Source organism: Pholcus phalangioides, unplaced genomic scaffold, assembly GCF_987345545.1.
Source record: "Pholcus phalangioides strain wild (caught in Gottingen) unplaced genomic scaffold, Ppha-v1.0 ptg000009l_1, whole genome shotgun sequence".
Lineage (NCBI taxonomy): Eukaryota > Metazoa > Arthropoda > Arachnida > Araneae > Pholcidae > Pholcus > Pholcus phalangioides.
Genome location: NW_028301602.1, coordinates 10,597,235 through 10,614,670, shown reverse-complemented (window position 1 = coordinate 10,614,670; position 17,436 = coordinate 10,597,235). Strand labels below are relative to the sequence as shown.

Here is a 17,436-nt window from a genome sequence, read left to right as displayed (position 1 = left end):
TCGCGAACCAAATTTTTTAGGAGCCAAGCGCATCTTTTTTTTTTTCCAAGGAGAAACGGCTAAAATTTAACTTTTCCGGGACGTAATGGCCCCATTCAGTGGACATGCTTATATAATTCCGAAAATTTTATATTTTGCTCCTAGACTCTAATTTAGTAATTACAAATGGATAATTTCAGGTGCCAATACAAAATTTATAGTCGCCATGGTGACCTGATACTAGACATTTGTCAAGCCCTACATAATAGTATAAGGAATTGAAACAAATTTTGATGCCGTGGACATCGACAATAAACGCACCGGCCGGTAGTGCTTTCTTATAGCATAGAATATATGAAATGGGTAACCCTACCAGACAGAGATGATCTTGATGTCATCTAAAATATTTTGGGGATAAAAAAGTTTTTGGACGCATTTGGCAATTTATCGGCTTGTAAGAGCTTTTAATCAGCTGTATACAGTCCATAAATAATTTTTCAACAGAGAGACTTTAGGACTGGTCGTCCACCGTAAGCTACCGCGAGCAAAAATAAGTCGCGTGTATGCGCAACACTATAAGCATCTTGCGCATACGCGCGACTTGTTTTCGTTCGTAGTAGCTTCCAGTGGGCAACTGGCCTAATGTTCAGCTGCAACCTATCAGCTGAAGAAGCTTCCAATGCCGTTGAGAACCTAACGGATGGTAAAAATAATTCATTACTATCGACAATCTATAGGCTAAAACAGTGATTCCCAAACTTTTTTCGAAACGTGACCCTCCTTCTGACAAGAATTTTACCGGTGACCCCTGCAGAGCGTGACCATATGTCCCGTTTTCCGGGATAATTTTTGTTAGTGACTTCGAATCAATGATAAATGAAATCAAATAACTTTTCGATATTTTGTTGGCAGAATTGGTTTATTATGAGATTTTCAAACTGCCCACATGTTTTTTTTTTTCATCCTGCTTTGAATTCTACGGACGGTGTGATCAACAGAGCCGCAAGTTAGGACGGAATGCGTACCAAGTGCAGAGCGGATAACTTAGTGACCAAACTCCGGGCCACCATTGCCAAACGCAGGACATAGCGCAAAAATATTCTCGGGTTCCTTCGTAGGAATTTTAAGAGATTTTTTTATAATATTTTGAATATTCATATCATTTTCGTAATTGTGGCACAGCCACTCTTGCTTATTCGTACAAAATTACGTTTCAACAACAGAAGTATTGTCTATTATAACGAGTACCCGTGGTATACTGCCCACAATATTTTTAAACCTCTTCCCGATACTTTCGAGCTCTCCCAATATTTTCAATGACTTCACTTCATCAAAAGAGCTTCATAAACGACATAATAACGTTATTAATTGATCATAATCTAAAATGTATACATTTTCTCTATACATTCACATACGAGAACCACCGGGCTAAAGGAAGCTGATTAGGCCATAGATAAAGCTACACCATTGTATCAATCAAAGAACTTCGAATGAATTGGACCTGGCAATGACATCGATAAAAAACATATTTTAACGATGGCATCAAAGGAAAATTCTACAAGAAGCATTTTATTCCTACTTTAGGGTCAATGAATTGACCAGGTCTCTTCATCAACATCTCGACCGACAGACGAATCAAAGTTATTTTACATCTAATCCTATGGTCATACCACAAGGAACATTGCAGCCCATAACAACCTGGATCTGTCCGACCTTTACGCATGTTCGATCTACTTGAGAGCGATGGAACCATAAATCTCAAACCAAAGAAAAATGGCACGAGGTGTAAAAAAATCTCTTGAGCACAGAAATAACTTTACCACTATTACGTTGTTTTTTTTTTTTGGTCTATATACTTCGCGGTACATTCCCTCGAGTAATCGGGTAAAATACTGAAAAATCATTATAACATACATATTTGACTTCCCCCTTTCGTTTTTTTTTTTTTCATTGTTATAACGATAATATAGAAATAATAGGCCTTAAAAGGGCGCTTGTCTAAATTATTTCGGGAAAGTCTCCAGAACTAATTGGTCGATGAGAGGAGAGGTTTTTCTTTTGTATTAATATTGAAAAATAATATATGAAACTCTTCTATACTCTTTCACGCAATAACTGTTATTTAGTTCGTAAAACAATTTTCAGCGTCACTTCCATAAAATGGATAGATAGCCCTAGATACTTAGTAGCTAGCGGACAGCACCTGTGGTCATCTGTGGTAACGCCCTATGGGGCTCGCTCTCTTTGCTCGCAAAAAAAAGTTTTTCCGCGCTCGAATGCGTCCATTGTGATGGCTGATGGCGTTCATTGAACGAAATCGTCCTTTAAAAAAGCTCACCTATTTTCTCCCCCATCAAATTTTGGCTCCTACCTAATCATCATCAATAATATTTCTTTTTTCTGGCTATGATTCCAAGAAGGATATTCCACCTAAAAAAATTGCAATTTTTTTTTCCTTCGTTGAAATGATACCAAACTGCCAAAATCGTATCTGCACTACGGTATTCGCTAATGATGAGACAATGAAAGAAATTCCGAATGTGATATTGCATTTAAATGAGCATATCTATTTTTCATGCAACGGTGAGTATATACAGGTATTCCAAAAGGCCAATAAGACCCTACTCGAGATCAGTGTCATCGGAAAAAAAAGCAATTTTGAAGAGTAATTTTACTCCTCTCAAAAGAGGGGGGGGGGTATCTTTTATGAAAAACAAGAGGAAAAAATCGCCGCAAGGGCAGTTGAAAATTTTCTTTCTTTGCCAAATTCATCTTCTCATCTGCCAGCTGTTGAAAACCTTCGTATGGACAGCAGAGACCGACAAAATCATAGGATAAAATAACTATATAAAATCTATCTTAAATTTGAAGGAATACTTTCACTCCTTGATGGAAATTGAAAATTTTGATGGCATTGGTGAACACTGTTTGGGATCATCTTGATATCCTCAATCAGGGTTTTACTGGGGTCCCCCCCCCCCAAAAAACCTGACATTATTGGTATTAGCTACAATGCAAGATGAAATTATTTCACCGGCCGTCTTGAAGGCCATATAGGCCCTCAAGATACGTGATGTTATTATGCCCCGCCCCTCCAAATGGATCTTTATCTGTTTACTAATTTACATCATTCAATTGTTTATAGTCGAGATTCCAACTTCGGATATCATAGTATCAAATCTCATAAACCCTTTGAGTGGCATTGACGAGATATCTCGCTCCCTTAAAGGCCTCTAATTTCCCATATTTTGTAAAGTTGATTTTTCCTCAATGGAACACAATTCCCTCCTCCCATACCTCTTACTTTGTTCCTGCCTTTACTTTTTACTTTTAAACCGTACACTACCCAGGCTCTGTCGACATTAGTCAATTTCAGCCCTTGCTCCCGTTAAGGGGCTGGGTGGTGTCGGGGAACTGTATTTTCCATTTACATAGAATACATACATAAAAAAAATTTAAAAAGAGAAAAAAAAAAAGCTTACAAAAGAAAGAAAAAAAAAAGAACTGACAAAAGAAATCCTAGATTAATTACAATATATACAAATCATGATGATAGATAAGCTTTGTATCTGCTGAAAATCCGAAGAAATCCTTCTTAATTAAAAAGATATATTTTGAATGGGGGTTTAGTGATTTCTGCTGTGCCGCTTAAAGGGGTTAACACGAAACTTCGTATGCACTTGGGCCACTTGTTAGCCCTGGGCCGTGTCCAAGTGGGCTCATGCGTTAAGATGGTCCTTTGTGAACCAAGGACACTGCCCATGCGTTAAATTGACAAAATGCATGGATCCTAAACCCTCTTTAAAGTATAGTGACGTATACCCAGCGGGAACCCAAACCAAATCCAACAAACCTTCAGGGCAGGACTTGGGGAGATGCAAAGGGTGCGACCGCATTGGTCCGTAAAAAAAATATTAAGGGATATGAGAGAGAATTTACAAAAAAAAAAACCATAACTCTCTCTATTGATTATGCATATCTTATATATAAATGTGAAAGTATGTATGTTTGTTCCCTATACAAATCTACTATTTTAGACTGATCGTCCCCAAATTTTGCATTAAATCAAACAAGACCGGGACTGAACGATAATAACTATTTATATGACACTCATGTCATATAAATGGTTTCTTGGCCTCAACAATCACTCTCGGAATGTTTGCTCTGGTTACCGTGGTTCTCAAACAATGCGTTTCAGACATGTATAGTATATGCCTTTACAATGGTTTGTCACATCTTTAATCCTGCCAGTATTAGTATAACAGTTTATTACTTTACAAAGGTATGTCACTTTTTCAGTATTTGAAACAATTCAAAAGGTAGAGTATAGCGCCAAAGGAAGCCGTATGCACATAACTAAAAATTATAAAATTATATAAAATAAAATTAATTAAAATAATGTATATATCAGCCACCTCGTTGGGCATTTTGCCTGTTGTGGCGTTGTATTTGTATTGTATTGTATTGTATTTGTATTGTATTGTATAGAAGAAAAATGAGAGAAGATACGAAAAATACAAAAATAAAATAAAATGGGAGAACAATGAGGAGGTCCTTCTCGAGGGGGAACCCCCCCCCCCCAATGCTCCAAACAGCAAAAATGTATCTAATGATGGTAAGCCAAGAATAGGCATAAATTTCCCATCAGTTCCCCAGACATTTTTGAGAAAAACAAGCTTTGGAAGTCAAAAAGCAAGTATGAGAAAATACAAAAATTAAAAAACCATAAAAAACCACGAAAATACATGAGTAGCACAATATTGTGTTAAAAACACACTTTTGTGGAGGTGTCTATTTAATATTGTGCTACTCATGTATTTTCGTGTTTTTTGTGGTTTTTTAATTTTTGTATTTTCTCATACTTGCTTTTTGACTTCCAAAGCTTGTTTTTCTCAAAAATGTCTGGGGAACTGATGGGAAATTTATGCCTATTCTTGGCTTACCATCATCAGATACATTTTTGCTGTTTGGAGCATTGTGGGGGGGGGGGGGTGGTTCCCACTGATGAAGACCCACTGCATAGGTTCTATTTCACTCTCATAAAATTCAATTTTTTTCCTTTTTCTTAAAATAATTCTTTTTTGTAAAATATATATATTTCATTTTGACATCAAATGTGTATCAAAGTCATCAATAGCTAAAATTTCAATGAATTTATATATTTGTATACAAAAATATATGTTGGGCTTTATTAAAAACACGTCTAGTTTGCGTAGATAGCTTTATGTCTGGGTTCTTAATCTTTTGCGTTGCACGGACCCTTTATGCCGATCAGATGAAAGCCAGGGACCCCTTACCACAGACCCATTTCCAGAATAATATAAACCATTTAATAATGTAAACATAATAGTTAATTGTTTTCTCATCCACGCTAACTCACCATCTGAAATCTCTCCGAGTATCTCTAAGGGGGTACGTGGATCCCTGGTTGAGAATCAATGCTTTATGGTTACCAGGACTTAACAAACCCCAGGTGCCAGGTCTCCACGGTGGCTGAAAAATCGGCGTTGATACCTAAAATTTTCTTTGTGATATAAATAAATTGGAGTCTGTAGACAACGCAAAATTTTCAGAATTTATGTAATCATTTGCACCAACAATGGGACAAGGCCACCAAGGCCCAGGAAAGCATGAAGGGAATTATTTAAGCCTTTTTCATAGGAAAAAAGTATTATTTAGCTCTTGAAAATTTGGCTGGCGCCTAACTTTTTTTTCGATTTGTCAAGCCCTAGATCAGTGTTTCCTCAAAGTTAGCAATATACCCCCCCCCCCCGTCCCCCGCTGAGAGATGGAATGGTCCTGAGGGGCGATAGAAACTACGGGTGTAACATAGGATCTTATGGGTTTGCTTGAGTCAGGGAGCGATGAGGGAAAAAAATTTCTGAAGGGGGGGGGGGGCGATGGAACAAAAAATTTGGGAAATTATGCCCTAGATGGTTACGGAACACTAACAAAAATGAATATTTCTAAAATGTAGGGACAGTATTTTTATTGCTACACAAAATGAAAAATTCTACAAAGGATTTGAAGTAGGTAGAACCTATGTTCTCTCCAGTAGTAAATGTGAAAAGCTGAAAAGTTTCATTACTTTCCCCCTCCCCTATACTTTTCGGGGGAAGGGGCACATATACGGGTATTATGGGGAGCGCGCAAAATAGTTTTCACACCGGACCGCAAAGTATTTTTACCCGGCCTGCAAAGCCGAAGTTGTTGGGCAATAACTAAAAGGATCATTTCTCTGAGATAAGAATAATCCTTGTATTAACTCTTTTCGAACCTTAGCGAAAACATTTTTTTCCAAAAAATATTGTTTTAATTAATTTGTGTTTATTGTATGTCAAAATGCCCTTTAATTTTTTTTATTTAATTATTTTTATTTAATTATTTTTATTTTTTTTAATTAATTAATTTGGCTCGATATCTTTATTAGCACCACTTGAGTTATGTAACCTTACGCACACCTCAAGCCTTTCTTAAGTTGAAAAAAATTCATTAAAATCATTTAAAACCGTTAAAAATGAGGTACACATATTTGCACCTCTAGAGCAGTGATTCCCAGCGTGGGTGTTAACGTCCCCTGGGGGTGGGGGGGGGAAATAGAATGTTCCAGGGAGGCGGAAGAAGCAACGAGTATAGCATAGTATCCTATGAGTTGGATTGCGTTGGGGGGCGATGGGAGAAAAAAATTTCTGAAGAAGGGGGCGATGAGACAAAAAAAGGTTGAGAAACTATGCTGTAGAGCAGAGGTCTTTAACCTTTTTCCACTCGCGACCACTGCCTTTACCCATCATCAAAAGAAGAGCACCTTTACGGCAAGTTTAACATACGAATGCATGAAAAAAAGATGATTTCAATCGTTGAATGCAATTTTTACTAGGTGTGTTAAATGGAACATTGATCAAGTGCTCGCGAGCACGAAATTGAATGCGAGCACTTTGGGTACTTCAGGGAGTAATATATGTGCTCGCGAGCAACGGAGTGACGATGGCTGCTCTAGAGCGAAAAGGTTAATATGGCGAGATTAATTATTGTCATTGGTCACATTCGGGAAGAAAACAAAAAAGATTAAGAAAAGAAAATAGTATATCACCGATTCCGAATAGCCTAATTAATAGGCTAAATACACTAGAATCCAGCTAATCAGAAAACCCAATTAATTCATACAACTAAGAGAGAAGGAGAAAGAAGCAAAACGAAGAGAACACCCAACACCAAGACATCTTAACATTATAATACCCCCCCCCCCCCACAAGCCTATCATAATTGATACTAACTGCAATGAAAGGTTATCATGAGTCCCTTCACATGTTTCTTCTTTCATTAAAATGTAAGGCTACTATATAACACCTAGGGCACCCACTTCCAGGACCGTAACTAGAATTCGCCGACCCCCTAAATTTTAAAATTCTATAATATTACAACGGTGTTTTCTTTGTTCTCACCTTAAACTGCCCCCTAAATTTTTCCACCCGGGGCAGCTGCCCCCCCCCCCCCCAGTTCCAGCCCTCTTGCTCTGCCATTACTTTTTAAAAGTAAAAAATCACATTCAAAAAGACGAAACCCTCTAATCCGAATTTTCCGATAATCCGAACAGGTCCCGAAATTAGTTCGAGAATTTTCGCGGGTTTTCACTCCACAAATATGGCAAAAACCTCTTATCGGTGAATATCATCATGAGGATCGCGTTAAAATGAACATAATTGACGGAGCAAATTGCTATAATTTACTCTCTTGTATGAAAAGAAAGTCGGCGAATTGCATACAAACGTCTTTTTCTTGTGCGTGTGTATTGTAATGCAATTACAAGAGACAATTTAGAAAGATAGAGAGAGAGAGGAAGGAAAGAGTAAATTTTTCTCTTTTTTTCCCGGTCGGGTAAATTAAATTGAGATTCACCGAAATCGGGATCGTTGAAGTCGTCTCACGTTCGGAAATTACATTTGCCGTCTCGTCGTAATCGTGTGATTCTAATTGATTTAGACCGATTCCTCCAAGAAACAATCAACCTCGTCATCACAGAAGACAGAGACTAAAATGGAGGTAAACACTTACAAAAGGGACATTGACTTTTTTTTTTTCCTTGATCTAAAGATTGCACCAATGTTTATCGCATTTAAATATTAATTTAACGTTGAATGAATGCTGTTTTGGAGGTAAAAATGTCTGTTATTTATAATGTCTCTATCGGGGAGAGTGATTGATATTATTATTATGGTTATTGGAAAAGCCGTTGTTGCGCTACTCTGAGATTTTCAGAATTTTTACCGTTTCGGCTTCGATTTTTATCACTTGCCGTGATTGACACACCATATTTTCAAGCCATGGTGGATTCGGATTGAGATCTTGAATTTACAGCTGATTATAAAGATATCTGAAATCCCCCAGCTGGGATCCAAATCAGGTATTACAAACGAAAAGATGATGTGTCAACCGGAAAGTGTAAGTACAGTTGAATCTGTAATTACACTTTTAGGTGTGAAATTTAAGTTACTGATGATGAATGAATGATTCTGGTATTTTTCGAATATATTCCTACAGGAACCAGAGTCCTTCAAGCTAGTGTTTGCTAGCAAAATTCTCACAAAATTTTGCCACCCTCGCCTGAGAGAAGAGAGAGAGAGAGGGACTAAAATATGGAGGTAAACACGTACTAACTTTGAAAGGGACAATGACTTTTTTTCCTTGATCTAAAGCAGTGATTCCCAACGTGGGCGTTAACGCCCCCTTGGGGGCGATGGAAAGTTCCAAGGGGTGGTAGAAGCTACGGGTATAACATAGGATCCTATGGGTTAGATCGCGTTGGGGGTGGGGGGAGCGATGGGAGAAAAAATGTTCTGAAGAAGGGGGCGATGGGACCAAAAAGGTTGGGAAACTGATCTAAAGATTACACCACTGTTTATCGTATTGAAATATTAATTTACCATTGAATGAATAAGCCTACTGTTTTTGAAAGAGATGAGAGTATGTATTGCGGAATGCGAGAGTATTTGCCGAGACCTGCCCTCAGGGCTATTTCAACGGCTTACAAAAGGCCTGGCGGGCTGATGAAGTATGTATTTTTGAAGGTAAAACACATGTTATCTGTAATGTCTCTATCGGAAAGTGAACGTTATTGTTATGGTCATTGGGAACGTCGTTATTGTGTCACTCTGAGATTTTATCAGAATTTGTGCCGTTCACCGGTTTAGCTTCAATTTTCATAATTTCCAGTGATTGACACGCCATGTTTTTACAGCCAGGACTGAATTGTATTGAGATGTAACATTACGAGCGGATTATAAAGATCTCAGCTGCGATTCAAATCAAGTCTTGTAAACGAAAAGATTTTGTATTAATCGAAAAGTGTAACTATATCTGAATCTGTTACGCTTTCCGGTTTGAAAATTAAGTTATTGATCCTGAATGAATGATTCTGGTGTTTTTCGACTAATGAACATGTCCTTGAAAGTATTATTTTAATCCAATGAGTCTTAAAATTTTGTTATTCGCGGCTCCTTTGCTTTTTTGCACGTTCGTCCGCGGCTCTTCAGAATTATATACAAAAGAACCACTTCAAAGCATTGGATGGACACACAATATCGACTGCAATTTAGAAACTTCGGCACAAACTTTGAGAAACACTGTTTTGTGTGCTCAGCCTCACTTCATTTTATTCATAGCGGTCGTCCTTCGTTCGATAAGCTGTCTTTCTTGAAAACCTTTTCAAAAGATGGTCCACGGATCCCCGGGGGTTGGTAAGAGGTTGTAACGAGATCCTTCGTCACTAAATTTTCACTCTAATTTCTGTTATGGGGTTCGGTGTAGAGGCGTAGGAAGGATGGTACGGCTTTGGAGGGGCCACAAGAAATCTCTTAAAGAGAAAGTTTCAGTTAAAATAATCTTCAAAAGCATTTTAAAATGAAGTAACAGAAATTGATTATAAGACACAAATACAAAGACCCCAAAGACCGGCCAAAATGCCCAACGAAATGTGCTGAAAAAAAAATGCTCATGAAAAATATGGACGCCAATTACATAAAAATACAGCAACCTAAAACAATAGCAATTATCATGAAAAAACCATAACTATGACAAAATATAAATATACTGCCCATAAAAAACTATGGTTGTCTCATCTAAGTATGGGTATTTTCTAGATTTATCCCAATATGATATCGTATTTCTCTTTAAACGTGTCAATTGTGTCAGAATTCACGAGCCCCCCTCCCCTCCCGAGTATAAGCTATTCCAATTATTTGCAATCCTGTTTGAAAAAAAAAATTCCCTGGAGAGTTGTCCTCTTATAATGAATACTGTGTGTCTTATTGTAGAAGCACTCGATTGACGGTGTATTAATAACTCATGGTCCATTCCATCTATCTGGTTGAAAATATTAATCATTTCGGACATCCTAACATTGGCATCCGCAAGGGGGGTTCTACTAACCCTCCCCTCAAGCCGAGATTATAGTGTTTTTTTACAGGAAAAAACGTAAACCCCCCCCTCCCTTGAGAAAAAAAAATTGAACCCCCCTTTGAGAAAATTCTGCGTACGCCTATGCATCCTAATGATCGTTCCTCCAATGTAAACATGTTCAAAAAACAAGTCTCTCAAGTCTATGTCCTTCTGTAACTATGGTCTCCAAAAGTCCCAAGAAAATTTGAAGGGTCACTTTAGGAGAATGCGAAGAGACCCCCTTTTAAGAATAAAATCGAGCATAGGGGGGATAAGATAGCAGCATATATAAAGGTATTTTCATTCGATATTTTAATTGTGTTTACAAAAATACTAAAAAAATTTTTCAATATTTTTGATTCTCTTCATATATACCAACTACGCCCCTTCCTGCGTACGCCTTAAGTTCAGGAAGATTCACGTTTTAGCCAATAGTTGGGGGGGGGGGAGCGTCCTTGGTTCTTTCGGTCCTGAAGTAGCTGATAAGCGAAGAATAGAATTACCAAAATTATTAATCCATCTTCATCGTAAGTAAACTATCAACATCAACGCTCTCTTTGCATTTTGAAAGTGAGAAATTTGTCAGAGGAAACGTTCAGCCTGGAAGGTTGCTTCTCTGATATGGCAGCGGCATATGAGATAAAAATGCGCGATCTCAGGAAAATAGTAACAATTTTTTTATTTGTTTATTCATTCATTCAACAGCCGAGAGACTGTTATCTAGATGTATGAGTTAAATTCATTCCCCAGGCCGGTATTACACTATAAAAGTTTTCTAAAAGTCCTTTTATAAAACTTGAAAAATTCAACCAATAAGCATATCGGTTAGATTCGAGAAAATGCAACCGATGATCTTATTGGCTGTGTTTGTCAAGTTTTGTAAAATAAATTTTATGAAATTTTTATAGTGTAATCACGGCTTCAGAGGTTTACTGCTCGTCTCATAGAAAACGTATTTCGAAGCAAACTCTCTACCATTTTCGATAATGAAGATTTTAATTCGTTCCTACATGTCCACAATATCGATAACGTCTATTGAAATCAATGATTAGTGTTCTGTACAATGTATTTCAAAGCAGAATAGAAGTAATTTTGTTTGAAACATGAATACAGCATACGGTATGCACACGGAATCGCTGTCGGCTTCAACTCATAGGCGCAAACTTGTATCCGACATGTGGGCTCGAACTTAAGCTTCCCAAATTTATAAATTTTCACCATCGATTCCATAATACTTGCAGAAAAAGTGGGTTTGAGTCCCCCTTCCCCAGAGATACTTTTGAGCTCTCCCAATGTTTCCAGTTAACCTTGCTCCTATGCTTAGACTCATTTAAAGCACCCTGAGCGTTGGAGTATAAAATGAGATTTTTAGCGCGAATTTCAAGTTCTCTCTTCGTAAGTCTAATATTTATTCTCAAAATTATGAATTCCATCTAATATATTCATTACTCGTAACTTGGAAAGCTCACAAGTCAAGCTCACTCCGGGAACTTGAGCTACCACTCTATTTCTGTTAATCTCCGTTATGTTCGGTAGCCTACAGGCACTACTTCTCTATCTGCTAATTTTTGAATATTCTGATAGATAAGCAGATTGATAAGGGACATCTATGATGAGAACGGTTAAACAATAGAGATTAACTGAAATGGAATGGTAAAAAAGGTATTCTCCTGTTGTTTTGAATTACGAGTTTCCCAAGTTACAAGCGAGAAATATACTGTATGTTAAGAAAAAAATTGTTTTGTAATTTAGAAAAATGTGTTTTGAGAGCAAATACAGATGATTTGCGAGCTTGAAATTCACGTGGAGAAACAGATTTCAAATTCCATTCGATACACTATTTACTTTGGCCGAGATTACACTATAAAAGTTTGACAAAGTTTCTTTGTAAAACTTGAAAACTGCAACCAGTTTTTTTTTTTTTGAGTTTGTAAAAGATCTCTTATCAAACTTTTATTGCGTAATGCTGGCCTTTCTCGCATTTCCTCGTATATGGCCGGTATCACACTATAAAAGCATTGTAAAAATTCTTTTATAAAACTTTTAAAATTAAACCAATACGCGTATCAGTTACATTCCAACAAATGCAATCAATAAGCTTTATTGATTGCTTGGTTGGTTTTTTTTTTTTTTTAAGTATCGTAAAAGAAACTTTTTAAAAAGTTTTATAGTGTAATACCGGCATAACACAAATTATATTGAAGATCTTAATAGGAGTACAGTATTATTCCAAATGCACATCACAATATGTAATTCGGATAATATCCATTCTACAGAAAATATAGGCATATAATTTACAATTAAAATACCGTCGAATCCTGTTTTAACGAATGCCGATATAGCAAAAAAATCTCGTTTTAACGAAACACTTTTCTAATCCTCCATTTACAACATACGAACAATGCTAAAACCTGGAATTCCTTGTAAAGGAATTTGTGTTAACGAAATTGATTAATATTTCATAACCATGTAACGAAATCTTGTTATAATAACGAAGTGGTTTCTCCTATCTGTTCGAGTTCTTTATAACGGGATTCGACTGTATATAATCTCTTTTAAAAAAAAATTAAATTGCTCGCCATATTTTCTATAATAATAATAATAATAATTTGAAGAATGCTTTCATTTATTAGGAATACGATCAAAATTTTTCCTTTAAAAAAAGTGAATAATAATTCTAATAATCAATTATTACGTAGGCTACTCTCGATCGTAATAATCGCTGAAGAAAACAACAGGAAGACGTGCCTGTCTCTAAATATAGATTATCATCAGTTGTCCTTCCGTTACGTTCATTTTCAATGAAGTCTTTTTTTTTTCCCGCCGCCGTGTAAAGACGTTCTCCAAAAAAAAAAGTAATAATAATTCACCCCTAAAGGGTTAAAAAGTGCCGTAGGAACGACGTATTTCGGACGATAACGATGAAAATTCTACTCTTCAAAAATTTTTCATAGACGTTTTAAAATGTCCTGTATCATAAATATCGTCCTGTATCAAACGCAATACGATAACGATTAAAATGCAAATATGGATAAATACCAAAATACAGTCGAATACCGTTATAGCGAAAATATCGTTTAAACGAACACTTTTCTAACTCCTCAAATAAGTTGACGTAGGAACAACGGGAAAAACCTGGAATTTCATTATGACAAAGTGATTTCTCCGGTCTCTTGGAGTTCGTTATAACGGGATTCGACTGTAATAACTATCGAATGAATATATTGATTGACACCGTAAGAGAGGGTGATATTTTCAACTTAAGAGCACAAATGTTGATAGGCTTGCGGGACGCGTTTTGCACAGGGGTCCTATTTGACCCATGATTATTTTAGTGTGAAAAAAGGGCTAAATACGGGTCAAAAATTTTGTACTTTTAACAAAAAATTATTATATTTATTTTACAATATAATCAAAATTGTAGAATAGGCTATATTTTGCATTGCGAACGTGATATTATTCTAGAATGGGTCAAAGGGGTGGGAGTGTAGTTTGTACTCCCACACTGAATAAGATCTAGGTCTGATTGGGATGGTAATGATTGATTTTCGTGTGTCGTTCTATGATTGATTATATTATTAAATGAATTGATTGAGACTCACCGTCCAGATTTTGTGACGATCATTTCCGTCCCGAGCGCGTGGAATTTATCCCAAAGATCTTTGGATTCGAGGGTGACTTTAGGATCGTCCTGGACGCCATCGTCCTCCGGTTCTATAGTCCTCAGTGGTCGGAAATGCGCGGCTCCCTGAGCCGCCAGGACGTCCTCGGCGGTCAGATGCGGCGGGAGCTTCGGGTACAAGCCGACCGCACCAGCTGCTGCTGCTGCTGCTCCCGCGATGCCGGCCGTGCCGTAGACGCCGCAGGCAGCGGCCGCCGCCGCGGTCAGCGCCTGCGGACCGAAACCGGCTTGCAGGGCCGCCGTCAGGTAGTGGTGGTGCTGCGGCCCGAGGATGGAATTCATGCTGAAGTCCGTCGTCGTCACCCCGGGCGTTCCCGTCGACGTCGTCGAGGGTATCATCGACGGGGCGCCCCCGTTGTTCGGAGGGGGCGGCTGCCTCGCTCCCACGGGCGGCGGGAGCAGGAACGGGTGGTGGTAGGCCATACCCGGTCCGCCGACGAGATCCGTTGGTTCGAATCTCATGGGTGAAGATTCGTAGCTGTCGAACAACACTTTTGCGAAGTTATACCGAAATTGTAAAATAAATTTAAAAATAAATAAATAAAAAAAAAATTATACGTTGTCCCAGTTCTAAAAATCTTCCACTTTTTCAACAAAAAAAATTATCTCAATTAAATCCGGTTCATATCATCAGTTAGTCGTCACATTTGACGTTCCAGACCGGTCGACAGTACGATGGATTCGTCAGGTACACTGACCACGTCCATGTCCCGGAGGGGATTGTGGCACCATCGAAACACTAGACGGGAATCACCCTTCCGAAAGCTTCACCTTCCTTCTCATAACGCCTATTTATTATTATTATTATTCTTGATGGAAAGACAACAGCTTGGTCTTGCTTAAGCTCCTGGCTGTGGCTCTTCAGCAAACTCAACTGATCAGTTTGGGTGGCAGGACACTCGTTTGCGCACCTCGCGCTCTCACTTTACTTTCGCACTCTCTCTCCTTTTACTGATTCTGATGCTGCTGCCGTACGCCAAGAGAAAGACGGCGGAGGAGGAGGGGGGGGGGGTAGAAAAAAAACAATATAGGAGTAAATGCGAGAAGGTGCGGGGAAGAGAAAGAGAGAAGATGCGTGAGTGTGGGAGGGGTGGAGGAGAGAGAGGTTAGAGGCAGAAAAAGGCTGGCTGGTTGGGTGCAAAGGCGGCGTGCCGGAGCTGGCGTCGGTGGGCGCCATGGAGGCGCCAGAGGGAAGGAAGACCAAGCAGTTATAAGGAAGAAAGACGGGGAGCGGGGGGTAGAGGAAGCGTTTGGGAAGAGCCTCTATAGCTCCACCTTTCCCTTCGCTGCTGCCCTATGCCCGTCCTGTTAGCTACCGCCCTCTGGTGGTCGGATGGAGAAAAACTGAAAGAAAAACTTCGATTTCGGAAATGTTTTTCCTCTTTTTCTTTCTGGTTCCGTCAACGTGATGATCGTCGTGGTTGTTTTTTTTTTTTGGATTTTTTTTTAAAGGATTTATGGAATTTAAATTATTTTTTTTCGTCTTCCCGAAGGTTTGGTGTGTTTTTTTCCCCTTGAGTTTTCGGGGGAAACGAAAATGAGTATTGAAATTCGTGTTTATGTAATAATTAGAGATGTTTGAGGTGAGAATATTTACGGAGAGCAAGAATATATTCTCCTGAATGTAAAAATTGGAGAGAAAATGGTCGAGAATATATTCTTTTTTCTCTTAAATAATGGGGAAAAAATTTAGTTTTCATTGCCTTAGAAATTTAAAACAAAATAATTCTTGGCATGTAATCACCTCATAATGACAACTTTCAGCTGAAAATATTCTCAGAATATTCTCTCGGTCATGGCGAGAGGTTTCAAAAATTATTTCTCGTGGAGATTTTGGAAAACTTGGATTACATTTTTGTCCAAATTTATTAAATTTAGTAATAATTTTATTCCTGTAGAGAAAATATTCGTCTCCTCAATGAGACAGGTAGCAATTTTATTTGCACTTTTTAGACATTCATTCGTAAGCTTAATCCTTAACGGGTCTCATCCCCTTTTAACATAGTGAAAAAATATGCTCTAATAGAAATATCATTAAAAATACTAATTAACAATTGATATATTTGCAATTTTTCACACATGTTCTTGATTGTATGTGCTATGTTATAATTAATTTTCAGAAAACTAATTTGCATTAAAAACAGCTTGCGCGCATAATAAAATACCATGACATCGATGTAATTTAATAAAAATTGATTCAAAACAAAGGAAACTTAGTTCAGTTCATGAAATGAAGCAAAATTTTGAGAATTCATTGACTCAATAAAGTTAAACTTTAAATTTAAATTTTTTTAAAAATTTAATGAAGGATTTACAGTCAAGAACACGTGTAAGAAATTTGAAATAAATTAAGGGTTTATATATATATAAATAGTATTTTTAATGATATTTCTATTAGAGCATCGTTTTTTACCATGTTGAAAGTTATGAGACACGTTAAGATGAAGTTATTATTTTATTTTATTATTTTAGCCCTTCCCCGGAGAATATTCTAGAACGGTGTTTCTTAACCTTTTTTACCCGTGGCCCCCTTTTAGAACATTTTTTTTTTTCGTGGCTCCCCGTCTTACCCAGGGTCTTCGACCATCATCCAGAAGCGAGATTCTTTCTACGTATTGAATTGATTTTTTTCAGTAAATTTATATTGAACAAAATTTTTGTAAATAAGATTGGACTCCAGACCACTGAGCTAGAATTTATTGAACACCCCTCTAGTCCGAGTTCTATTTAGAACAGTCTCACCATCATGGGCCCCTAGGCAAAGTGATGTTCTATAGTCCCATACTTAGCTGGAAATAACAGTCTACAAAATTACTACAGTATTTACCATTTATCTTCGAAATTTATGAGGTGGGGGTCGCATGAGACCCTCCCCCCTGGCGTGGTCCCTCACAGGAATGGGACTGATAGAGCTGCAGACTGGCACATGATATTATTCTCATCAATTTGTGTTTTTTCACAGCGTAAATTTAATATAGTGGAACTCGCGAAAAATCTACCCAGGATACCTATGAAAGACCCCATCCTGCGGTCCCTGCTGTAAAATGTAGAGGGTTAGACAAGGATGGGTAAATGCCTTGAGATGACCCTGGATTTATGGGTGGTTTTGTTAGATTCTATAAGTAGTCACACCCCACCATATATTTCACGTAAAACATACATGCTCAAACCCGTGGCCCGCGGGCAAAATGTGGTCCTCAGAGTCATCTGATATGGCCCGCGACCTCCAACTTAACTTTGTAAAAATGAACGAAGCATCACATTTAAGTGGCCTGCTGCACATTTACAAATCAATCAATTAACCTGGAGCACTATTATAGATAATTTAATTGACCAACGGC

At 37.8% G+C, this 17,436-nt stretch overlaps 1 protein-coding gene across 2 annotated transcripts in view; it reads right to left on the bottom strand.

Moving 5' to 3' along the window:
* LOC149081727 (uncharacterized) overlaps nucleotides 1-15,054 on the bottom strand; it is a 45,452-nt gene extending 30,398 nt beyond the window's left edge. The window contains exon 1 of one of the 2 annotated variants that reach the window (XM_089237147.1): nucleotides 14,016-15,054. In XM_089237147.1, coding sequence (XP_089093273.1) covers nucleotides 14,016-14,557 — 542 coding nt within the window. In that variant the 5' untranslated portion in view covers nucleotides 14,558-15,054. The remainder of the gene's footprint in view (nucleotides 1-14,015) is intronic. The other variant, XM_089237146.1, reaches the window with a different exon arrangement.
* Nucleotides 15,055-17,436: the final 2,382 nt, after the last annotated feature.